This window comes from Dama dama, chromosome 13 (genome assembly GCF_033118175.1).
Source record: "Dama dama isolate Ldn47 chromosome 13, ASM3311817v1, whole genome shotgun sequence".
NCBI classification, from domain to species: domain Eukaryota; kingdom Metazoa; phylum Chordata; class Mammalia; order Artiodactyla; family Cervidae; genus Dama; species Dama dama.
Genome location: NC_083693.1, coordinates 29255180 through 29280555, shown reverse-complemented (window position 1 = coordinate 29280555; position 25376 = coordinate 29255180). Strand labels below are relative to the sequence as shown.

The 25376-nt window shown below is 54.0% G+C and overlaps 1 protein-coding gene and 1 non-coding gene across 6 annotated transcripts in view; one reads left to right on the top strand and one right to left on the bottom strand.

The window, feature by feature from the left end:
* Positions 1-10141: 10141 nt before the first annotated feature.
* Positions 10142-10214, bottom strand: TRNAR-UCG (transfer RNA arginine (anticodon UCG)). Its single transcript has one exon. It is a non-coding gene; the product is annotated as a tRNA-Arg (tRNA).
* Positions 10215-11344: 1130 nt separating this feature from the next.
* Positions 11345-25376, top strand: part of POLG (DNA polymerase gamma, catalytic subunit) — a 30409-nt gene continuing 16377 nt past the window's right edge. For all 5 annotated transcript variants that reach the window (XM_061158683.1, XM_061158681.1, XM_061158686.1 and 2 more), the window contains exons 1-19: positions 11345-12093; positions 14924-15119; positions 16007-16171; positions 16267-16413; positions 16559-16638; positions 17453-17635; positions 17728-17882; positions 18107-18233; positions 19130-19366; positions 20284-20404; positions 20558-20644; positions 20943-21050; positions 21835-21995; positions 22777-22830; positions 22935-23052; positions 23419-23554; positions 23655-23901; positions 24854-24976; positions 25092-25260. In XM_061158683.1, the coding sequence (XP_061014666.1) occupies positions 11483-12093; positions 14924-15119; positions 16007-16171; positions 16267-16413; positions 16559-16638; positions 17453-17635; positions 17728-17882; positions 18107-18233; positions 19130-19366; positions 20284-20404; positions 20558-20644; positions 20943-21050; positions 21835-21995; positions 22777-22830; positions 22935-23052; positions 23419-23554; positions 23655-23901; positions 24854-24976; positions 25092-25260 (3225 nt within the window). In that variant the 5' untranslated portion in view covers positions 11345-11482. The remainder of the gene's footprint in view (positions 12094-14923; positions 15120-16006; positions 16172-16266; positions 16414-16558; positions 16639-17452; positions 17636-17727; positions 17883-18106; positions 18234-19129; positions 19367-20283; positions 20405-20557; positions 20645-20942; positions 21051-21834; positions 21996-22776; positions 22831-22934; positions 23053-23418; positions 23555-23654; positions 23902-24853; positions 24977-25091; positions 25261-25376) is intronic.

Below are 25376 nucleotides of genomic sequence, written 5' to 3'. Positions count from 1 at the left end.
GAGTAGGGGTCGGGGGTGGGGGGTGGTTTGCTGGCACTTTTTGGGAGTATCCCAGCAGTCCCTCTCCTAGATCCCCATTCTTAGGAACCCACAGAAACTTGTGTGAGATCTTGGCCAGAAACCTCAATGGAGCCCTTGTTGTCCTCAGAGCACGGGTCAGCCCAGGGTAATGAAGAAATAGCTCCTGCCCTCAATGCTGGGAGCCAGCGTGCAATTCCCAGAGGCCCTTGCAGCCGGGTTCTGGCTGTAATTTCTACTCTGCCTGTGTCTCACAGGCAGAGAGAGGCAGGGACCGCCTTCCTGTGGCCTCCGCACAGACCAGCATGCTCTGGCTGACGTGACGGTTGTCGCAGCCCAACTTGGCGTGTCTCTCGTCGCTGGATTCGCATTGCGGCGGCAGCCACAGTGGTAGCCGTGGCAACCATGGCCTCCTTCCCTCCAGAATCTGGCTCCAGGTCCCCGCTGCAGTGGTGTGACCTTGAAGCAAGTCACCCGAGACACCCACTCTGCCAGCCCTTCCGCCATCTTTATTCTTGCTGATGAAGTTCTGTACCGAATCTCCTCTTGCAGGAAATAGCCAGAGTGTTCCCTAGTTCCTACTCTGAATGATGTGGCTATGAAGGTGAAAAAGAATTTATTCTCACCGGGGAGACTCATTGGTCCATGCAACAAATATTGGCTGGGCACCTTCTTCCTGCAGGTTCTGTGCTGGGCGCTGGGGACATAAGGGAAACCAGACAGTTCTCAGCGAGCTTGTGGCTGGGGCGGGTGAGGGCAGCGGGGAACTTAGGCACACCATGGCCACGTGATCCACACCAGAGAACGATGGGAGCCCAGAGAAGGGTCCTGGCATCAGTCAGGGTTCAGTCTCAGGAAACAAAGAGCTTTCCAGGTATTTTTGCTGTTGTGTTCAGTCTCTCAGTTGTGTTTGACTCTTTGCAGCCCCATGGACTGTAGCACACCAGACTTCCCTGTCCTTCACTATCTCTCGGAGTTGGCTCAAACTCATGTCCATTGAGTCGATGATGCCATCCAACCATCTCATCCTCTGTTGCCCTCTTCTCCTCCTGCCCCCAATCTTTCCCAGCACCAGAGTCTTTTCCAATGAGTCAGCTCTTCGCATCAAGTAGTCAAAGTATTGGAGCTTCAGCTTCAGTGTCATATTTTTTTTAATTTATTTTAATTGGAAGATAATTACAACATTGCGATGGTTTTTGCCATACATCAGTATGAACTGGGCACAGGTATACATGTGTCCCTTCCATCCTGAGCTCCCCCTCCCACCTCCCTCCTCACCTGATTGCTTCAGGTTGTCACAGAGCACCGGCTTTGGGGTGCCCTGCGTCACACATCAAACTTGCACTGGTTATCTGTTTTACATATGGTAATGTGTATGTTTCAATTCTTTCCCTTTCCAGATATTTTAATACACAAGGGACTTAGCATAAGGAATTAGGCGCTTACAAATCTTAGGAAGGGCTGGAGGGTAGACTCTTAGTTGGGCCTCCAGAATGAACTTCTAGAACCGACTCTCCAGCAAAGTGACCATCCTGCCGGTCACAGCCAGGCCTGCAATTTTGCACCAGCCTAGAGCACTGAGCTTCGTGGGGAGAGCTCACAGGGGTACAGCGGAAGCTCTGGTGACCTCAGGCCTCTTGTATTCTCAGATGAGATTGGCCAGGGCCCCTTCACACTTCCTGAAAGAGATGCAGTAGGGACACTTGGTCACTGTCTGGTTTGGATCACCCCTGTGGGCTAAGCCTCACTGCATTGACATCTAGTCTCTTTCAAACCTGGCTGGTCCATAGCTAGCTTGACTCAGGTACCTGCCTGAGCCCAGTCAGTCGTGGTTGGGAGAGCACAGCTGGTTTCCTGGGGGTGTGGGTCTTTGGGCATAGCAAGTCTTTGTGCACCTTCTGGCAGGACCCCCTCACCTGTGGCTGCTGACCCCACTGGACGCTAACCTGAGCTGCTTCCTGGTTCTACGCTCTAACTGATGATCACCTCATCACAACTAACCTTGTTCACTCACTAAGTTGTGTCCGACTCTTTGTGACCCCGTGAACTGCAGCACACCAGATTTCCCTGTCCCTCACCATCTCCTGGAGTTTGCTCAAACTGATATCCATTGAGTCAGTGATGCCATCCAACCATCTCATCCTCTGTCACCCGCTTCTCCTCTTGCCCTCAGTCTTTCCCAGCATCAGGGTCTTTTCCAGCACAACTAACCTCTGCCACCTTAAAGTGTTTCTGGGACAAAACAGGGAATAAATAAATAAATAGCCACGCCAGTCCAAACTGAATGGCACATTACAGTCACCAAATATGTCTGTCACTTCCCCTGAAAGACAACAGACAGAATCTTCTCTCGAAACCCTGACAATTAAATGCCAAGGCAGGATGACCATTTCCTTCCAAAAGTGGGGTACTAGAGATGTTCCCCTACATGAGAAAACCTGCTCTCAGAGAGTCTCATTCTCATTTTTCCCCCATTGAATGAATAACTTAAACCTTGTTTGTTACTGGGATGGGATGGGGTGTGTCCTCTTTTAATAGGCAAGCAAGACTGTCTCTACAAAAATTCTTGGTGCTTGGAATTTAGCCCAGTATGACCCAGAAATCGCATTACTGGGCATATATGCAGAGAAAATCATAATTAAAAAAAAACCCATATGCCCCCCCAGTGTTTACTGCAGCACTATTTATGATAGTCAGGACATGAGGTGAAATGTTAGTTGCTCAGTCATGTCCAACTCTTGGTAACCCCAATGGACTGTATTCCGCCAGGCTCCTCTGTCCATGGGATTCGCCAGGCCAGAATACTGGAGTGGGTTGCCATGCCCTTCTCCAGGAGATCTTCATGATCCATGTCTCCTGCACTGCGGGCAGATTCTTTACCATCTGAGCCACGAGGGAAGCTTTGCCAGGACATGGAAGCAACCTAAATGTCCATCAATGGAGGAATAGATAAAGATGTGGTTCATATATACAGTGGAATATTACTAAGCCACAAAAGGAGCAAAATTGGTTCATTTGCAGAGATGTGATAAACCTAGAGACTGTTATACAGAATGAAGTAAGTCAGAAAGGGAAAAACAAATATTGTATATTAATGCATGTATGTGGAATCTAGAAAAATGGTACAGATGATCTTATTTACAAAGCAGAAGTAGAGACACAGACATAGTGAACAAGTGTATGGATACTAAAAGGGAATGCAGGGTGGGAGGAATTAGGAGATTGAGATTGACATATATACAGTATTGATAGGATGTAGAATATAGATGACTAATGAGAACCCTACTCGATGTTTGTGATGACCTAAATGAGAAGGAAATCCAAAAGAAGAGGGGATATATGTATATATATGTATAACTGATTCACTTTGCTGTATAGTAGAAACTAACACCACTTTGTAAAGAAACTGTACTCCAGAAAACCAGCTTAAAAAAGTAAAAGAGTTCAATCCAACATACTCCTCAAAGGAAATGTCTCTGCAGGAGAGAAATACACATTTCTTTTAATCCCAGAGCTTATATTTTGAGCATAAAATCTTTAGAGACGAACAAATGGCAAGAAACCTATTTGCCTTCTCCGGTGGGCATGTGGAGTGGCCACTGCAGGTCTAGGCTCTGTGCTCTTCTCACCCTGCAGGGGACACGGCTCGCCAAGCCAGGCCAGGCTGGGATCTAACAGATTAGGATGTGGGATTCGCAATTTTGCAGCTGGCAAAACATGCCACAGGGCCTTCGCCAGGGCTCAGAGCCCATGGATATTTCAATCCTTCAGGAACTGAGGGTTCTGCCCTTCTCTGTCTGGAAGGACACATGGCACTGATGCCATGGCCCCCAGGATGGATCCTTGTGGGGATTTTTTTTTCCCCAGTGATTTGTAGAACTGTTACTTCCAGAAGTTGGCATTTGTTTAGTATGTGAAGTATGTGTAAGGATGCTAATGTCTGTCAGAGAAGGCAGTTCAGTTGCCTTTCTGGTGGTGTGTGCATGTGGATTGAGATGCTTGGAGCTGATTAATATTACCATTGTAAAAATGAAATCGTCTTGTTGACCCAGAACCTCCTCTTTATCTTAAACTAAGATATGTTAACTGTTTCCTTTCTGCATAGTGTTCATAATGTTTCATTCTTCTGATGGAAGAACTTACTTTCAGGCGTGGTTGTTTTTTTTTAAGGATTTTAAAAAATAATTTTATTTTTGTCTGCGCTGGATCTTTGTTGCTGTGAGGGCTACTCTCTAGTTGCAGTGCGCAGGCTTCTCATCACAGTGGCTTTTCTTGTTGCCGAGCACAGGCTCTAGAGCACAAGGGCTTCAGTAGTTGCAACGAGTGGGCCCAGTAGTTGTGGCTCCCAGACTCTAGACCACAGGCTCCGTAGTTGTGGCACATGGACCTAGTTGCACGTGGGATCTTCCCCAATCAGGGATTGAACCTGTGTCCCCGGCATTTCCAGGTGAGTTCTTTACCACTGAGCCGTCAGGGAAGCCCTCAGTTCAGTTCAGTTGCTCAGTCATGTCCGACTCTTGGGGACCCCATGAACCACAGCACGCCAGGCCTCTCTGTCCATCACCAACTCCCGGAGTCCACCCAAACCCATGTCCATTGAGTCAGTGATGCCATCCAACCATCTCATCCTCTGTCGCCCCCTTCTTCTCCTGCCCTCAATCTTTCCCAGCATCAGGTTCTTTTCAAATGAGGCAGCTCTTCGCAGCAGGTGGCCAAAGTATTGGAGTTTCAGCTTCAACATCAGTCCTTCCAATGAAAACTCAGGACTGATCTCCTTTAGGATGAACTGGTTGGATCTCCTTGCAGTCCAAGGGACTCTCAAGAGTCTTCTCCAACACCACAGTTCAAAAGCATCAATTCTTCGGCTCTCAACTTTCTTTATAGTCCAACTCTCACATCCATACATGACCACTGGAAAAACCATAGCCTTGACTAGATGGACCTTTGTTGACAAAGTAATGTCTCTGCTTTTTAGTATGCCGTCTAGGTTGGTTATAACTTTCCTTCCAAGGAGTAAGCGTCTTTTAATTTCATGGCTGCAATCACCATCTGCAGTGATTTTGGAGCCCAGAAAAATAGTCAGCCACTGTTTCCACTGTTTCTCCATCTATTTGCCATGAATGCTCAAACTACCGCACAATTGCATTCATCTCACACGCTAGTAAAGTAATGCTCAAAATTCTCCAAGCCAGGCTTCAGCAATACATGAACTGTGAACTTTCAGATGTTCAAGCTGGTTTTAGAAAAGGCAGAGGAACCAGAGATCAAATTGCCAACATCCGCTGGATCATCGAAAAAGTAAGAGAGTTTCAGAAAAACATCTATTTCTGCTTTATTGACTATGCCAAAGCCTTTGACTGTGTGGATCACAATAAACTGTGGAAAATTCTGAAAGAGATGGGAATAACAGACCACCTGACCTGCCTCTTGAGAAACCTCAAGGTATACAGGTCAGGAAGCAACAGTTAGAACTGGACATGGAACAACAGACTGGTTCCAAATAGGAAAAGGAGTACGTCAAGGCTGTATATTGTCACCCTGCTTATTTAACTTATATGCAGAGTACATCATGAGAAATGCTGGGCTGGAGGAAGCACAAGCTAGAATCAAGATTACTGGGAGAAATATCAATAACTTCAGATATGCAGATGACAGCACCCTTATGGCAGAAAGTGAAGAAGAACTGAAGAGCCTCTTGATGAAAGTGAAAGAGGAGAGTGAAAAAGTTGGCTTAAAGTTCAACATTCAGAAAACTAAGATCATGGCATCCGGTCCCATCACTTCATGGCAAATAGATGGGGAAGCCCTCAGGTGTGGGTTTTTGTAAATCAGTTGAATTTCTTACTGGTGTTTGTTATTTTTAAATTTTATATGTTAAATTATAATTCAATGTATTTTTAATATATAAATTAGCTATTATATAGTCGATTATGTTGAAATTATACTTATGATGTGATAATTTTTGGCTTATGGTAGAAATAAATTGTTTTCCTTCTAGATACTTCTCTGTATCAGAGATAGCTCCAGGAGCATAAATTGTTGTGCAGCTAAGGTGAAATTAACAGCTGCATAGCACATTGCAAATGGAAGAATCTTGTGTATTGTCCTGGTGAAATTTACTTCAGTGAAATTTAGCTAAAGATATTTTTTAAAAAAAGCTCAATCATTTATTCAGCAAATGTTTAATGAGTGCTCAAGCCTGCTGGTCGCAACCCCTGAGCCCCAGTGCCACAACTAGAGAACCCATGTGCTGCAACGAAAGACCCGACATGATGCAACAAAACCCTGCAATTGAGGCCTGATGCAGCCAAATAAGTGATTATTGAAAAAACAGTTACCGCTCTCAAATATGAAGCACATTTTGAAACTAGCCTATGCCTCTCATCCCGAGTTTTACACCCATGCCAGGGTGATCCCACGTGCGGTAGACAGAGACCTGGGACTCCGCAGGAGCTGACCCCAAACGAGCACTCCCCTTACCATGTGTTTTTGGTAGAAACAGCTCAAGAGAGATGGTTGCCTTCTGCCTTCTGAAGCCTGGTGGTGAAGGTCTTGTTATTTCAGGGACGGAGGCCCTGGAGGTGCTCATCATGCTGGTACAGCTTTTACGGAGGTGCTGATCTAAGAATAATCATACACTGTATTTTGTGAGTATTATACTCTGGGCCAGGCTCTGTTCTCAGTGCTTTACACGTAGGACTCATTTGACCCTCACAGTAACTGCGTGGTACTGATGCTATAACTGCCCCGTTTTATGGATGAGGAGGCTCATGAACTGCATAGTAAATAATATTTGGTTAAGACACCTCCCCTACCCACTGCTTCGTCCTGTTCCTCTTGTTCAGCTCCTTTGGGGGGGTCCCACTGGTAAAGCACGAAGGAGGAAGTCTCATGAAAAAAATTGCTACATTCACATGTAGTACACACTGCTATATTTAAAACAAATAACCAACAAGGACCTACTGTATAGCACAGGGAAGGTTGCTCAATATTATGTAACAACCTAAAGGAGAAAATAATTTAAAAAAGAATACATACATGTATATATATAACTGAGTCATTTTGCTGTACGCCTGACTATCACATTGTTGATTAACTATATCCAATATAAAAGAAAAAGTTAAAAAAAAGACCTATATCACTCAGATACAAATGTAAAATGCTTTTTAAAAAATAAACTCACATTTGCTTTCTGACAAATATCAGAAGGGCCGCTATTGCTGTGACCTGGGATCTTATGCCAGTTACTCTGGGGTGGGCCAGTAGCAAACCCAGGATCAGGATTGGCTTTCTGTCTTTTCAAACTCGCTTTCTCACCTATGGGGTGTTTAGTGGGCTCAAAGAAATGCCTGGTGGGTTGGGAATCATACGGTGCTTGGGTCCTAATCCAGGCCCTGCACTGACTGTATGATTTTTGGATAAGTGAGTCAACCTCATACTTATTACTGGAGACTTTTTTTCTCCTCTGGTTCTCTGAGATGACCTAGAGGGGTGGGATGGGGAGAAGGGAGGGAGGCTCAAGAGGGAGGAGATATATACATAATTATAACTGATTTGCATTGTTGTAGGGCAGAAACCAACACAACACTATAAAGCAATTTCCCTGCAATTGAAAAATAAATTTTTTTAAAAAGCAGAAAGATTGGGTATTAAAAAGAAAAAACAATGAACATCAACCATACCTTTCTATTCTAAGACTCAATTATTCCAACCCCAAATTATTACTTAATATAATTAATATTAATATAACTATTATAGTAATATAATTGCTCTAATAAAATAGTTAACATTGAAATAAACTAGTATTGTGTGCGTGCATGCTAAGTTGTATCCAACTCTTTGCAACTCCACGGACTGTAGCCCACCAGGCTCCTCTGTTCATGGGATTCTCCAGGCAAGAATACTGGAGTGGGTTGCCATGCCCTTCTCCAGGGGATTTTCCCAATCCAGGGATTGAACCCAAGTCTCTTGTGTCTCCTGCATTGGCAGGTGGGATGTTTACCACTAGTACCACCTAGGAAGGCCCATAAATATAGCTAAAAGAAAAATCAAATAATAGTAGTATCTATGTGCAAGTGGTAAGGGACCTGCCCGTTAATGCCGGTCTGACATAAGAGACGTGAGTTTGATCCCTGTGTCTGGAAGATCTGCAGGAGGAGGGTCCAGTATTCTTGCCTGGAGAATCCCACGGACAGAGGAGCCTGGTGGGCTGCAGTCCATAGGGTCACACAGAGTCGGACACCACTGAAGCAACTTAGCACACGCACACCAATAGTACCAAAGGGGTCATTGAACAGATTGAAGGAGATGCTACTCTTAAAGCATTTAGCCTGGTTCATTTGGCAGTGGTAGCTTTTGTTAAAGGTAGAACAGTGATAGTTTCTCTCTGAGGCAGAAACTGCTGAAGCTGGGCTTGGCAAAGACGACACAAAAAGGTCATCAGGAAGGAAGCTCCCTAGAGGGACCGTGGTGGAGAAGGCAGTGGCCGGAGAGTCCCTTAGTCAGCAACAGTGACGCAGAGTTGCCCCAGCCTGCATCTCCAGCCTCAGCCTGTGTCTGGCCCACAGCCTAGGAGCAGGGGTCCCCAGCTTTTAGGATTAGTGGGTGTTCACCAAGTAATACAGTACAGCACGTCTCCCTAGGTTGAAATCTTGGGGAAGCTCTACCACTTACCTGCTATAGGGCTTTAGGCTCCCTACTTTACCTCTCTGGGCCTCAGTGTCCTCATCAGTAAAAGGGGATAATAACAGAATCTCCATCCTAGGGTTCATGCAAGGATTAATTCATTTAGATGCCACAACCTGACATCTAATATCTGCTAGTAGTTATTACCAAGCTCCAGCCAGATCCTGGAGCAGAGCATCCAATGAGACACAAGGTCAGTCTTCCTGGGTATTTAAAAGCAGAGGAAGGGGGAGATTAAAAAAAATAAAATCAGCTTCTGTTACACCTGAGATTCCTGCTTTGCAAGAAAATACAGAGTGTTTGCATCTGGGCAGGGGGTTCCTAATGAATTTGTCTCTTGCTGTGTAGGAGGAGAGGTCCAGGGAATTGTAGGGAAATGTATGTGGTTTCTCAGGTATTACTCCCTTGGACAGCAAGAAAATCAAACCAGTCAATCCTAAAGGAAATCAACCCTGAATATTCATTGGAAGAACTGATGCTGAAACTGAAGCTCCAATACTTTGGCCACCTGATGTGAAGAACTGACTCACTGGAAAAGTCCCCGATGCTGGGAAAGACTGAGGGCAGGAGGAGAAGGGGACGATAGAGGATGAGATGGTTGGGTGGTATCACTGACTCAAAGGACATGAGTTTGAGCAAGCTCCAGGAGTTGGTGATAGACAGGGAGGCCTGGCGTGCTGCAGTCCACAGGATCACCAAGAGTCAGACACAATCGAGCGACTGAACTGAACTGCGAGGCCTGAATTTTGTCCCTAATCAGCTGTGTGTCCTCAGGCCTATCTCAAACCTCTCCCAAGCCTCACTTTCTTCATCTACGCGGCCGAGCCTCCAGGATCCAACCCCTAGGCTCTCGCCGTCTGTGTGGACCTGATTCTCTGCGGCACTTTATAGTTTATCAGAGGCACCTGGAGCAACAGGCGGTGGAGGCAGACAGGAGGCCGCGAAAATGGAAGGGTACCTCTGGTGGCTCCTCGGGCCGGCGGGGTGAGCCAGACGCGTTGGACGAGAGCTTAATACCCGGCGACAGATTCTGCTTCAAGGGAAGGCAGTATTTTTACTCATCAGAATTGACCAGGATGAAGAGAGGGAAAGGTCTTGCCTTCAAATGTGAATCTCTGTGATTCCCACGTATCAGTTGATTTAAAATCGGGGTTCCCGCAAAGGATGCTCCCGCTTCTCTACCAGTGTGGAGGTGTATGAGCGCTGATGTACATTTTTAGAAATGGTCCACCACTTCCGCCCACCTCCATGTAGCTGTAGCAGGTAGAGGAGCAATTTCACAGGGACACTGCCACATGGGATGTGGGTGCAGTTACTTCTTCAGATCTGGGTGTTCCCAGACGTGAACGAAGGGTGACAATCGGCAACAGCGTTTCCATACGGTCCTGTTACTTAAATTCCTAAGAAAGGATAAACCAAAAAGCAACTCTCTGCTTTGCGACCGCGGCAGGACTCGAACCTGCAATCTTCTGATCCGAAGTCAGACGCCTTATCCATTAGGCCACGCGGCCGCCCGCTAGCTAGAGCTCTTTGGACAATGTAAAAAGTATTATTACCGCCCACCCGCTTGCCTGAGACCAACCCAACTGCTTCTTGAGCAGGGGAGATTGGACCTTGGCTCCCAGAGTTCTGCAGGAGAAAGTCCACCCGGAAGTCCTTTTTTCCCCCCTGCGGGCGGACCGGTCCACTTGTGGCTCTCCTATTGGTCGCGCTGGGAGTCTCCGCCTGCCTCTCCGGTAGCCGCGGGACCTAGCGGGGCACAGACGGGAAGTTGCCCCTGCCAGCGAGGCGGGTCGCTCGGGTGGAGGCCACACGCCACCCCGAGGCTGCACAGGCCGCGCGGAGGGAGCCGGGGCGTCGCCAGCCTGGGGTCGGGAGCCGCAGACCCGGAGGCACCCGGCGGACTGAGGTTTCCGGCGGGTTCGGCGCTTGGGGGCGGGCGGCCGGGTCGCTGAGCGGCGGCGCGGCCCCTCCCTCTCCAGTGTGGGAGCGCGGCCCTGGGCTGGGCGGAGGCTCGTCCCAGCGCGCACCGCGGCTGGCGGCCGAGGGCCCCTGCGGCGCGCTGGGCTAGGGCTCGGGCTCGGGACTCCCGCGGGACAGCGGCCCCCCTGGCGGGCTCGAACCCGGGCGCCGGCCCCTAAGGGCGCTAGGCCCTCGGGCTGTGGCGGTCGGGGCAGCGGCAGCCACCGTTTGCCGAGCCCTTGCCGAGGGTCGTGTCCCGCGGCAGGTTCGCCCTGTGTGTCACCCGAACTGCAGTCCTGTATGACCGGTAGAACCCAGTCACCCCATTTTACAGAGTAGGGAATTGGAGCTTAAGGCGCTTGCCCAAGGTCACACGTCTCGGAAGAGCTGGAGCCGGGATTCAAACCCGCGTCGTCCCCGCCAGAGTCTTGCGCTCTTAACCACTGCCGTCTCCTCTGATGAACTTAACGTGAACCTAGGTTTTCCGAGGGGTGTTGGTATTTCCCAAGGTTGCTTGATGATTAGCTGAGAACATGCACCTAAAGGCGCCTGGCACCCTACTTTGGGACGCAGGCAGTGCTCGCGGAAGGAGGGCTGATGAGATCGCACGTGCTCTGCATGTAGTTGGTAACACTGTACATCATCTGTCTCCTTTAGGATTTGTGGGTGGAAGGCAGGCATGGTCAGAACCATTTCCCTGGCAGGAAAGCGGAGACAGGACGTGTCCCTCTCCACGTCTCTCAGCCCGTGAACACTGCCAAGCTGGATCCCAAAGCCGGGTGTTCTGACGCCCACCGGGGGGCTCCCTGCACCCACCATGAGCCGCCTGCTCTGGAGGAAGGTGGCCGGCGCCACCGTCGGGCCAGGCCCGGTTCCAGCTCCGGGGCGTTGGGTCTCCAGCTCCGCCTCCGACCCCGTCCCCAGCGACGGGCCGCCGCCGCCGCCGCCTGTGCCATCCTCGGAGGGCGGGCAGCTTCGGCACAACCCCTTGCACATCCAGATGCTCTCGAGAGGGCTCCACGAGCAGATCTTCGGGCCCGGCGGGGAGAGGCCCGACGAGGCCGCGGTGCACCGCAGCGTGGAGCACCTGCAGAAGCACGGGCTCTGGGGGCAGCCGGCCGCGCCCTTGCCCGACGTGGAGCTTCGCCTGCCGCCCCTCCTCGGGGGCAGCCTGGACCAGCACTTCCGCCTCCTGGCGCAGAAGCAGAGCCTGCCCTACCTGGAGGCGGCCAACTCGCTCTTGCAGGCGCAGCTGCCCCCGCGGCCCCCGAGCTGGGCCTGGGCGGAGGGCTGGACCCGGTACGGCCCCGCGGGGGAGGCCGAACCCGTGGCCATCCCCGAGGAGCGGGCCCTGGTGTTCGACGTGGAGGTCTGCTTGGCAGAGGGAACTTGCCCCACGCTGGCGGTGGCCATATCCCCCTCGGCCTGGTGAGTAGGGAGGGGCGGGGGTCAGGGGACTTGAGCCCACTGGGGGGCCCCCACTCTGTGTCTGGCGAGTGGGTTTCCAGGGACTGTGGACTCAGTGGTGAACTGAAATCAGCTTGACCCCAGCTTTGATAGAGCTTACTTTCTGGTGGGGAAGGTGTGTGTGGTAAAGGACACCCTAGCAAGTGTCAGGTGGTGAGGGGCTCAGCAGAGTCCCAGTAACATGTTGTACTTGAGGCTGACTGGGAGACCAGTTGAGATTACCTTGATTTGGTGCCTTTACCCCTTCCCCTAAGAGCTTCCTGAAAAGTTAGTCCAAGACATTTGAACAGTGTTTCTGTTTGGGGATGTCGGTGGTTATTTTGGGCAGGAGAAACTTCTCTTTGGTGGGTATATCCCAGGCAGTATAAGACACTTAGCGTCCCCAGCTGCTCCTTTAAATGCCAGACCAAATCCTGCTGCCCACCCCCACCCCCCAATTTCAGTTTCCAAATACCCCTCCCCTCAGGTAACACCTTGCTGACCACCCCTAGTTGAGAAACACTTCTTCCATCCCCCAGCCTCCCAAGTAGGCCTGCAGGCATTTTGGTCCCCCAAATGTATGTCCAATCACTCTTTTCTTTTTGAGTAACTTTCTAAGTGCTACCCAAGTTTCTTTTTCAAACAATGATGGCAGTACTGTTTCTCCCCTTTTTTATTCTTCATTCCAGGATTAAAATACTATTTACAACCTTAATGCTTTCAGGCATGGCCAGCAAAAAAAAAAAGTTGGCAGTTTCTTTATTCCTATTGGAAGCTACATCTTTGTAAAGAAAGCTGCGAAATGTTAAATATGCAGTTGAAAATGGTGAAAACATGGCTAAATAGATAAGGTAGGCATTAATGGCTGAAAAGAGCAAAACTAGATGATTCCTTATTGATTAGTTTCAGTTAAGATGAGAATCTCAGCTTACCATGTAACTTGATGGTCAAATAGAGGGAATACTGTCCATCATTTGAGAAAGTGAAGTAGGTTGTGGTGGCTGAAAGGAAATTAGATAACCAGTGATAAGAAATGTTTTTCAACCTTTCAGTCATTCTTGGCCAATTTGCCTCTAGTCCCCTTTTTCTCTTCTTTTCTTCCTCTCCTGACTTTTCACCTCTTTCTCTTCCTGTCCTTTCCATCATCCTCGCATTCTCATACCATTCTTGCCAGTGGTACTGGGGGGCACCGCTCAGCTTGCCTGGCAGTGGAAGTCATTACTGAGGACCGGGCTCATAGAGGGCCTTCCTCCTGGGAGCCTGACTGTGGTGGGGAGTGGGAGGCGGGGACCCTGACAGCAGCCCACTTAACTTGGGCACATCGCTGGCATCTGGCTGTGTAACGTCAGATACCTGAGCAGCCTGCAGTTTCCAGTGGAAGGGAGAAGCCTTGCACGGGCCAGAGGGCAGCTTCTGAAAGGCCGCAGGTGAAGGCTTTGGTCATCAAACCAGAGGGACATTGCACAGGCTGTCAGTGCCGAGCTGAGGTTCACAGGGGAAGTGTAGTGTTAATAGCGATGGTTCTGACTCATCTTAAGTATGCCAAAGGTGTTTGCATTTTGGCTTTCTTCTTTTTTGTCACAAAGGAATTTAACACGATGGTTCTCATGCACAGCTGCAGACCCAGATCTTGACACCAGTCTGGCTTTTTATAGCAACCAAAGTCCTTGTCATCACCGCAGCCTCTGATATTTGACATCCTTCAGCCTTTTCTTCCGTGTTGTTATTAAGGGCTTTGACATGTTGAATGGAGAGGGAAGGAGGTTGCAACTTGAGTTCCTGAGCGTTTTCCCATCATTTGGGATGTGGTTAGAGCTTTAAAAGTAGGAACCACTTTTTGCTGGTAATCCCCTCCCCCTGAGAAACTAGTTTTATGTTTGTTGTTAATTATTGTGGCAGATAACCCCTCCTTCCCTCCATAAGGGACACGGGGAGCTTGTTTGCAGCTGTGGTGGCCACACAGGTGGCCTCGTCACTCACTTTGGTGCTGAGTGGCCTTGAGCCTTTGGCATGATCCATGGTTCACAAGAGGCTTTTTCCCCATAATTAGTCTTGTGGATCTTGAGCAAACTCCAGCCTTTTCCTGAGTCAGTGTCAGGCCCCCAACAGGCAGCACTCACCCCCTGTCCCCCTACCCCCACCCCCCAGCCCTAGCACATACTTCTAGAACATGTGCATACATCTCCTCCTTTCTGGCACTTTCCCTGGTCTGTCACTGAGGGTGGTTGCTCAGAGGCCCAGCACCTTCTACAGGGTGTGTGACTTGCTCTTTGTTCTTCGGAATCTCTCTAGCCGTCAGATGATTCATCCTGTACATGTGTGCGGCATTTGTCTTTTTTTTCCCCCACTTTCAATTAAAAAAAAAATTCCACTTTGGGTCCTGTTATAATTGTCTGTCCCCTTTATTAGCTCTTTGAACATGAGCTGTTTCATGCTTATAGATGTGAGGGGTCAGTAACATTCATTAAGACACCTCAGAGCCAAGCACAGACTTGGTGAGCCCCGGACTTAATAGACATCTTGACGGCCAGGCTGCATGCCCGTCCGGGACACCGGGGACTGTGGCGCGTAGCTGCCTTCCTCTCTGGAGGTGGAGAAGTAAAGAAGGCTTTGTAACTCCTCCTCACTCCCAGCACGGCCCCCGACAGCCCCCCACCCGACCTCCAGCTCTGTGAGGGTTAGGAGACCTCATCTCCCTTGTGTCTCCAGCTGCTAGCGCAGGACCTGCATGTGGTGGAAGGTGCGCAGTGGGGCTTGTGGAGCGGGGCATGCACATCTCTGGGCTGAGCCTGCCCGCCTCTTGCCTCCTCAGGTATTCCTGGTGCAGCCGGCGGCTGGTGGAAGAGCGTTACTCTTGGACCAGCCAGCTGTCGCCGGCTGACCTCATTCCCCTGGAGGTCCCTGCCAGTGCCGGCGGCCCTGCTCAGCAAGAACAGCGGGAGCGGTTAGTGGTGGGACACAATGTGTCCTTCGACCGAGCCCACATCCGGGAGCAGTACTTGATCCAGGTGAGGATCCTGGGGCCGAGTGCAGGTCCTGGCGCGGGGTGGGCTCAGAGCCCGGCTCTCAGTGGCCGGGGAAGGACTGCGTGTCCTGGCTGGCACCTCCATCGCCTTTGTAGCGGCTCCAGGGCCCCCTGTTGACCAGCCCTGCCCGTGGTCCCTGTGCCCAGCTCTTGGGTCCCCAGGATCCCTGGCATAGGACCTGAGCTGTCACAGTGCTAATTGCCCTCGTCTGTGTGCGGCATTTTAGAGCTTGGCCTGGGCTTTGGAGGCCGCGGGCCCCACAGCCTGGGCACACGTCCTGCCTCAGCCGCTGGTGAGCAGCATGCGCTTCTTGACACCCCTGAGCCTCAGTTTCCTCTTTTGTAAAAAGAGGGAGATAGCAGAAGTTGCATCGTAGGATTGCTGAGAGGGCTTGAACAGTGCACATGTCAGACATTCAGAACCATAGTGGTAGCACTTCTTGAGTTTGTGGGAAGTGCCTCAGGAGAGGTGGGGCAGCTGGGAGCAGCCTTGGCCTCCAGCTGCAGATGCTGAGGCTCGGACAGCCTTGTTAACTTGCCCAGGGCCTCATAGCTGGTGAGTGGCAGGGCGGGGCAGCTAAGCCTGATAGCTCGGAAGGCCTGGTTTAGGCCCTCTGTTCTCAAGGTGCTCCTCAGCTGTTGCTGGGAAGGGCCATGTGTTGGGACTGAGCCTGGCCTGTGCCTTCCAGGGTGGCTAGGATCTAAAGGCAGGCCCGTCACAGGTGAAGGAACAAGCACGAGCAAGCTTGAAGACACCGCATCTTGAGCATCCGGCTGTGTGCTGGGAGGGGGTCTGTGGCGGGGTTGGTGGGCTGAAGCCCTGAGATGGGGCGGGCGGGCCCCTCTGCTGCAGCCTTTCTCCCTCCTCAGGGTTCCCACATGCGCTTCCTGGACACCATGAGCATGCACATGGCCATCTCGGGGCTGAGCAGCTTCCAGCGCAGTCTGTGGATGGCCGCCAGGCAGGGCAAGCACAAGGCCCGGCCCCCTACTCAACGAGGCCAGAAGTCCCAGAGCAAAGCCAATGGCCCGGCGGTGAGGGCACAGGGGGCGTGGGGGACCCTGTCACCAGCTTGCCCGTCTGGCTCAAGGCCACGCTGACCTGCCATGTCCCTTGCTCTGGCCCCCAGATCTCGTCCTGGGACTGGCTGGACATCAGCAGTGTCAATAATCTGGCGGACGTGCACGGCCTCTATGTGGGGGGGCCTCGCCTGGAGAAGGAGCCCCGCGAGCTGTTTATCAAGGGCAACATGAAGGACGTCCGTGAGAACTTCCAGGTATGGCGGGGCAGGGGTCTCCGGGGGTGTGGGCAGGGGCAGGCCCCTAGAGACGCTGGGAGTGTAGCTGCCACACCTGACCCTGGGCCCCAGCGGCAGTAGTGGGATGACTGCCCACCCTGCGCCTTCCTGTCGCCTGTGCCAGGACCTGATGCAGTACTGTGCCCAGGACGTGTGGGCCACCTATGAGGTTTTCCAGCAGCAGCTTCCACTCTTCCTGGAGAGGTGAGGGAGTGCCCCCCTGGGAACCCCTGGGGGTCAGTGGGTTCCCGGTGGCACCTGGGCCCATTGTAGCCAGGTGCTGCTGGGCCTTTCTCAGGCTGGGGCCCTCAGCCTTTCTGGCCTGAGAGCATGGAGCTGCTCTGTCCAGGGGTGGCCACCTGGGCTTTGGACTCTGGGATGCCTACAGAGTCATAGAGGGGAGGACCCAGGCTGTGCTGATTTCATGGTCTGCTCAGCGCCCTCTCTGAACCCAGATCCTGAGCCAAGGGCTTCACGTCCATCTTGGTTATGTGTCCTAGTGAGTCAGTCTGATGATGCGGTCAGAATTGGAAACCTCAGCCAGACCCGGTTCTGATCTTAATTCTCCGGTCCAGCTCATGTGACCTTGGGCAAGGCACTTGGTTTCTCTGAGCCTCAGTGGTCTTATCTGTGAAGCATACACAGTCATACTTGACTACTCCAGTTGTAAGGCTCTTGTATGACACTTTGTGTGTATGGAGTTGTTAATGCAGTGTCTGGCACCTGGTCATTACTCAGCAAGTGGTAGCCATCTCCATTTTTGTGATCTGTCATTCCCACATTATCCCTGAGGTTGGAATGATATTATCCCCATTTTATAGATGAAGGAACTTTGGCTCAGAGAGATGAAGTCACTTATGCAGGGTCTCATGGCTGGGAAATAGGAGAGAACTGGGGTTTAAACCCCTGTCTCTCTGACGTGGGTGATTGGGTTGAGGATTGCCAGGCCGGCTCAGGGCTTGGGCCAGAGCCTTGCCTCCCGTGGTCATTTATGGTAGCCCTGGTGTTTGTCCTCAAGGTGTCCCCACCCGGTGACTCTGGCTGGCATGTTGGAGATGGGTGTCTCCTATCTGCCCGTCAACCAGAACTGGGAGCGTTACCTGGCGGAGGCGCAGAGCACCTACGAGGAGCTCCAGCGGGAGATGAAGAAGTCGCTGATGGACCTGGCCAACGATGCCTGCCAGTTGCTCTCAGGAGAGAGGTAGCCAGGCCCTTGGGTGGGCAGGGGCCGGGCAGTGGGAGGCCTGGCCTCTGGCGTGGCCTTAGCCCTGCCCTGGTGAACTGGCTGTGCAGGTACAAAGAGGACCCCTGGCTCTGGGACCTGGAGTGGGACGTGCAGGAGTTCAAGCAGAAGAAAGCGAAGAAGGGGAAGAGGAGGGAGCCGGCCGCAGCCAGCAAGTTGCCTGTCGAGGGGGCTGATGCCCCTGGGGACCCCAGGGATCAGGAAGGTGGGGAACATGGGCGGGAGGCGGGGAAGGGAGGGGCCCTGGGAAGGGCCTGGGACCCAGGGGTCCCTTGGCAGTGGTGGCTCCAGCCTTCCAGAGAAGAACCCGTGCTCCCTGCAGTGGGAGCGCAGAGTTAGAACCACTGGACTGGACCACTGGGCAGGTCCTGGGAGGGTCTTTCTGAGACACCCTTCCCTGGTCCTGATTGTCCTCCCCACCCTGTGCAGACCCCGGCCCCCCCAGTGAGGAGGAGGAGTTCCAGCGAGATGTCACAGCCCGCACCTGCTTGGAGCAGCTGAGGGGGACCACAGAGCTCCTGCCCAAGCGGCCCCAGCACCTTCCTGGACACCCAGGGTGAGCCCTGTCCCTTCACATGTCCAGAGGCCACCCTATCCCTCCCTCCACCCCAAGACACCCATATTCTGGGCCCCAGCACAGGGGGTAGCATGCATATGAGGTCCTGCTAACATGCTCCCATTTGTTCCTGCTGTCTTCCTGTCCTGTTCTCACCCCCAGGTCACTGGGCTTGTTCAATGCAAGTGCAGTAAGCACCTGCTGTGTTCTGGGCCTCACTGCAGCCTCTGAAAGGCAAAGAGGAGCATAACTCCTTTCTAGTAGCTGCTCCCTGGGAGGAGCCAGTTGTGTAGATCAGCCTGTACAGCTGGAGTTTATGTCCGTCATGAGACAGAAGAGTCATCAGTGTTGAGGCAGAGCCTAAAACTCTGCCTGGGGAAATTTAGGAAGGCTTCCTTGAGGAGGTGACCTTCATTCTCGCCCCACAGAGTGGCAGAGATGAGAAAATAGGGGTATCCAGACAGAACAGCAAGGGGCCAATTTTGTGTTTGCCTAAGAGGAGGCCTTGAATCTGTGCCCTGAGTGCCTCACTTGCCTCTGGCATTGGCTCTGGTGGACAGCCCATGAGGGATGGAGCAGCAGAGGTCGGGCAGACCTGCACGCTGCTCTGGGCAGTTTCCCTGGTCACGTGGAGCTTGGTGAGGATCCTGCCCTGGGCCATGTGTATGGGTCCTGGAACAGGGGGCTGACAGAGGATCTGTCCTTGAGGGATATTTGAATTATTCTAGGGGCCTCCGTGGGGGTCCTGGCTTAGTCCCAGAGGGAGGAGGGGTGATGGCAGGCTGAGGTCACCAGCAGGCCTTGGGATGGGTGGGCGTTGTCGGGTGGAGAGAGCCTTCCTTGTTACATGCCGTCCTCCCTTGACTGCTATGACGCGCTCTCTGCTGGCGGCATAGGTGGTATCGGAAGCTGTGTCCCCGGCTCGATGACCCTGCGTGGACCCCTGGCCCCAGTCTCCTCAGCCTCCAGATGCGGGTCACACCTAAGCTCATGGCATTGACCTGGGACGGCTTCCCCCTGCACTACTCGGAGCAGCATGGCTGGGGCTACTTGGTGCCCGGGCGGCGGGACAACCTGGCTCAGGTGCCGGCTGGCAGCACCCTCATGTCGGCTGGGGCGGCCTGCCCCCACACGTAAGGCTCTGGCTCAGGGAGGAAGGGGCTGGCGTCTGGGGACCCTTCCCCTTGTTGGAGAGACCAAGCCCACCTCGGGCTAGGGTGAGGAGCCTGAGTCAGAGCATCTGGCTTCTAGTTCTTTTCTGATGGCAGTCTTTCCGTCCAGGCCTCCGAGCCCTGTGGAGTTAAGGGCGTGGGGTTGGAGTGGGAAGGGCTGAGGTCCTGTTCGGGAGCCCGCAGCCCGGTTGCCCACACAGGAACATGTAGAGAGCAGGCTGGAGGGCTGTTGAACGTGATGGGTCCGTGGACTTGGTGTGCCTCCTTTGAGTGTCACTTATTGAGCACTGGTTTTACTCTCTGTTAATAAGTGCTTTACAGCGCTTCCCTCGTTTGTTCCTGAGGCATCCACATGAGACAGGGTGGTTATCTTTATTTTAGAGCTGGCAGAAGAAAAGGCCCCAGGAAGTCAGTCTCTTGTCTGAGATCCCAAACCCTTGAGCTTTTGACAGGCAGGTTCTGGGGAGAAGCCATAGCGCGCGAAGTGGCCCAGAATTGAGGGTCCTGGCTCAGCAGGGCAGTCTGACCCGGCTGTGGGGCCTGAGGACAGAAGGATGGGGGTCAGCCTGTGCCTGTGAGCCGAAGAGTGGGTGCGTGGGCAGAGTTGGCCTGGGGCGGGCCTGGCCCTGACTCCCCACTGCCCGGCTCCCCACACGCTCTTCTCCTGAGTCAGCCCGGGCCTCGAAGCCCAGCCTGCCAGCAGCGTGCTGTCGTTTTCAGCTTGTCACTCGCTGTCTGCGAGCCAGGGAGAGTGCTGTCCATTCCTGCCTCAGAACCGCTCCTGGGGACTGAACAGGGAACGGTGGAAGGCACCCGGCGAGCGGCCTGGCCCCGAGGGGCCCGCGGTAATCAGGCTGCGGCTGCCGTTCTCTGCGCAGAGCCATCGAGTCCCTGTACAGGAGGCACTGTCTTGAACAGGGGAAGCAGCAGCCGGAGCCGCCGCAGGCAGACCTGGCCGAGGAGTTCCTGCTGTCCGACAGCGGCGCCCTGTGGCAGACGGTGAGGGCGGCTCTGGCCTCCAGGACGGGGCAGCCTCTGGGTGGGGGCTGGGCGCCAGAGGCGCTTGTCTGCTCACTCAGCCCAGAGTTGGGCTGGCGGATGTGGGCCAGCCCAGTCCCCTGCTTTACTCGCTTGGTACCTGGGCCCCTTCAGGTGGAAGAGCTGGGCTGCTTGGAGGTGGAGGCCGAGGCAAAGATGGAGAACTCGCGAGAGGCAGTTCCAGGTCAACTGCTACCTCCGGTGAGCTGGGCGCCTGCTCAGGGCTTCTCTGGGTGGGTGCTGGGTGGCCACGTCCTCTTGCACCCAAGTAGCTCTTTCCCCCTCAGTTACCAAGGTTTTGGGGGGCTGGGAGATGACTGCCATGCCCTTGGGCAGCCCCACCCTTGTTGGAGGCCAGGGAGGGAGCCTGAGACCTCGTGGCCATCCTGTCATTTCCCAGCTGCATGCTATTTCAGGCCCTTTTCCCACCCCTACCCCATGGCCCTCGCTGAATGCAGGTGCTGGAGCAGGGCCTGATCTAGGTGTGTGGCCCCCACAGACTGCTGCTGGTGGCCCCAAAGCCAGCCAGCCAGCTTATCACCATGGCAACGGACCCTACAATGATGTGGATATCCCCGGCTGCTGGTTCTTCAAGCTGCCTCATAAGGTGTGTGTTCTGGTTCACACCCTGTTCCCTGGTGTCCTTGCTGCATTCGGGGCGCATAGTGGGCTGTTGAGTGACTCAAACCAGGAGATGGCCTTTCTGTGGGAATGCCAGGAGTAGAGGGGCAGAGCATGATCTTGGACAAAAGTTGCAATCTCTCTGAGCCTTTGTTTTTCTTCTAAAAATTGGGTGGCAAGGGGCCTGGTGGCAGAATTAAATGACATAGGGCAAGAAAAAAAGAGAAAAATGACATGGGGCATCTCTTTGTGACCCCACGGACTGTAGCCCGCCAGGCTCCTCTGTCCATGTTCTTCAGGCAAGAACACTGGAGTGGGTTTCCATTTCCTCCTCCAGGGGATCTTCCCCACAGGGATTGAACCTGGGTCTCCTGCATTGCAGGCAGATTCTTTACCATCTGAGCCACCAGGGAAGTCTTCTAGCCTTTGTTTTTGTTCTAAAAATTGAGTGGCGAGGGATCTGGTGGCAGAATTAAATGACATAGGGCGAGGAAAAAGAGAAAAACGACATGGGGCGTGTCAGGAGCCTATTACCACACCTGGTGACTGGTGGCTGTTACTGGGAGGGGGGCTGGGTTTGTGTCTGTGTGTGTTAGTACCTGCGTGTGAATGTGTGTGTGTTTGCGCCTGTGTGTGTATCTATGTTGCAATCAGGGATTTGCCCCACACTCCTCTGCCTGTGGGGCAGTCTGGGCTGGGTGTTGGGCAGTGCCTAGAGCACTGGGGATCCGCCGCGCACCTCCAGCCCCCACTTCCTTTGCTCTCCGCAGGATGGCAACAGCTGCAATGTGGGCAGCCCCTTTGCCAAAGACTTCTTGCCCAAGATGGAGGACGGCACCCTGCAGGCTGGCCCAGGAGGTGCCAGTGGGCCCCGGGCCTTGGAAATCAATAAAATGATCTCTTTTTGGAGGAATGCCCATAAGCGTATCAGGTGGGCCATGGGGGAGGGCAGAGACTTGCTGCTATCCACGCCTCTGACCAGGTCACTACTCTCCTGGGATCCCTTCCCCTCCCCGCCCCACAGACCCCCAGCCCCGGGGCCCCTGACAGCCTGTACTACAGCGCAGGGCTCACCTGGTCTGGAGGCCAGGCTCTCTGGTCCAGGTGCTGTGCGCCCACGGGCCAGGCTCTTTCCCTCTCCAGCTTCCGTTTCCTTGTTACGTAAGAAGAGTGGTACCGTAGGTCCCTGAAGGCCCCTCCCAGCTCTGTGAGGCCCCTTCTGTGAAGGGCTAGTGGCCTGTAAGCTGTGTTGTGGGCTGGGTCCTAGGCCGGGGATGGCAGATGGATCGAAGTCTAGTTCCACAGCGGAGGTGGCTGCCAGCAGCACGCTCCTGTGAGAAGAGTGGCAGGGGCTGTGACGTCTGCCCTGAGCGTGGAGGCGGCAGTGGTGGCAGAGCTGAAGCGGGGCGCCTTACGGTCACCCCAGGATGTGGGCAGAAGCAGCCTGGTCATCTCCCTGAGGGCTTGTGCTCCTGGATGGGAGATGGCAGGGCCGGCCCGAGTCAGGTCCCTGGAGAGGGTGGAGGCCAGCCACGGAGGGCACACAGCAGAGGCTCCTGGATGGGAGATGGCACGGCCCAGTCCGAGTCAGGTCCCTGGAGAGGGTGGAGGCCGGGCACGGAGGGCACGCAGCAGAGCAGGGTAGTTGAGAGCCGCGTCGTGCGGGGGTGGCTCCCGCCCCCACAGCTGCGCTCAGCACTGTGTCCCCACAGCTCCCAGATGGTCGTGTGGCTGCCCCGGTCTGTGCTGCCCCGGGCCGTGACCAGGTACGTCCTGTCGGGGCTGCAGGAACAGGAAGGCTGAGTGAGGCGGGGCCTAAGACCAAAGCCAGCTGCGGAGATTCAGGTCCTTCCCCCCACCCCCCCCACAGGCATGCCAGCTATGATGAGGAAGGCCGCTACGGGGCCATCCTGCCCCAGGTGGTGACAGCCGGCACCATCACTCGGCGGGCCGTGGAGCCCACGTGGCTCACTGCCAGCAACGCCCGGGTACGTGTTCTCTGTACATCTGTTCTTCCTGGCCTTCCTCTCCTGTGTCGAGAGGCTGGGGTTGCAATGGGCCTGTACTAAGATCTGAGTCTGGCGGGACTCAAGTCTAAATCTGGCATCACAGCCCCTCCATTTGTTGGGCAGATAAGTTCTGGGCACCTGCTCCTGGCCAGGCATGCGTGGCACAGCTGTTGTAGAGTCTGCATGGGGCAGGGGATCTTTGCGTGGAACTGGCAGAGCTGGCTGCATTCCCTAAAACCATGCCCTTGGGAAGGGCCATCACATCTCAGTCTAGTCAGGCCCTGGGGTGAGCAAGAGGAGTCTCACCGGGCACCTACGTGGGGTCTGACCTCCCTCTTCCCGCAGCCTGACCGCGTAGGCAGTGAGTTGAAGGCCATGGTGCAGGCCCCGCCCGGCTACGTCCTCGTGGGTGCTGACGTGGATTCCCAGGAGCTGTGGATCGCAGCTGTGCTGGGAGACGCCCACTTTGCTGGCATGCACGGTGAGCGGGAGCCAGGGCTGAAGTGGAGTGGAGGCGGCCTGACGCGTGGCCGGCGGAGCACTTCCAAAGCCACCTTTTTCACTGTCACCCTGCTTCCCAGGATGCACGGCCTTCGGCTGGATGACCCTGCAGGGCAGGAAGAGCAGGGGCACCGATCTGCACAGCAAGACGGCGGCCACCGTGGGCATCAGCCGTGAGCATGCCAAGATCATCAACTACGGCCGCATCTACGGGGCCGGGCAGCCCTTTGCCGAGCGCCTGCTCATGCAGTTCAACCACCGACTCACGCGGCAGGAGGCGGCTGAGAAGGCCCAGCAGATGTATGCGGTCACCAAGGGCCTCCGCCGGTGAGGGTCCCCCCTTCCCCACCCCTGGGCCTCAGGCTTGCTTTATTGTCTCTGCTGCGCCTGTCTTTTTGGCCTTCCTGTTGCCTGAGCCCTCACATGACCTCTGGCCTAGCTCTAGGTGGGCTGTCCTTCGGTTGTGATGTTTGCTGGCTTCACAGTCCGTCTTCCTCATAAAGCTGCATGCGTTATCACTGAGTGGTTGCAGGGTGCCTGCTCTGCTCCTGAATAAACAGAATAAACAGTAATGTGGGGGTTGTGAACCCACACGCCCACAGGGCATGCGAGCAAGTGAGGGGGGAGCAGAGTCGTCCAGGGAGGTGAGGGGGAGACGGGGCTGGGGGGGATGCACTAGGGCAGCGTGTGCTGGCGGAGGCGAGGCAGTGACGACAGAGATGGCTGGGTCTTAGTCGTGGAGACCTTTGAAGGTGTCAGTGTGGACTGGGGTGGTGGGGAAAGCCTGTTGCACCTCTGAGCAGGTGAGTGACATGACGAGCCAGCAGGGGACTAACCTGGTGTCATTTGAAGCCGCAGTTCTGAAGCTGGGAGTCTGGGGCAGCAGGGACCAAGAAGAGTGAGCCAGGCCTGGCTGTATGTCCTGTCTTCTGCCTCTCTAAATGCTCTCCCCACCCTCACCCTGAAATGCGGGGTGGTAGCCTTTGCTGCTTCCTGGACTAACATGACACCTGTTGGTCACTGGGCAGTGCAGGGTTGAAGGTTTAGGACAGTAATGGTCCCGTCCTTTATCAGGTTACCCTCAGGTAGCCCACAAAGTCCTGGGATCCTGTCTAGGCTCTGCTTCCTCCTGCTGTGTGATCCCAGAGTCACTTGGCATCTCTGAGCCTTTTGACCCCAGGGTGGTTGTGGAAACGGAGTGCTGTTGAACACGCCCATCCCAGGGTTTGGCACAGAACAGCCATTCCCATGGGAGTGATGGCTGTGACGCTGCCCCCAGGTACCGGCTGTCAGATGAGGGCGAGTGGCTGGTGAAGGAGTTGGACCTCCCTGTGGACAGGACTGAGGACGGCTGGGTTTCCCTGAAGGATCTGCGCAAGATCCAGAGAGAAGCTTCGAAGAAGTGAGAACCTTCTTTGTGTTCATGTCAGTGGGAGGGTTTGGGCTGGCCTGTGGAGAGCTGGCGTGCTTTTGCTCTGATATAGTGAAGCACAAAGCTTGCCCTCTTTGTTGCCCAGATCGCGATGGAAGAAGTGGGAGGTGGTTGCTGAGAGAGCCTGGATGGGGGGCACAGAGTCAGAAATGTTCAACAAGCTGGAGAACATTGCCACATCTGACATACCTCGTACCCCGGTGCTGGGCTGCCGCATCAGCCGGGCCCTGGAACCCTGTGCTGTCCGCGGGGAGGTACCGCCGCCCTTGGAACGGGGGAACGGGGGCCTCAGGGCGGGCAGGGCTCCTGTGCCACCTCCTACTCGGGGGAGCTGGTTGTGGTCTGACCCTTCTCACCTGTGCCTGCCTTC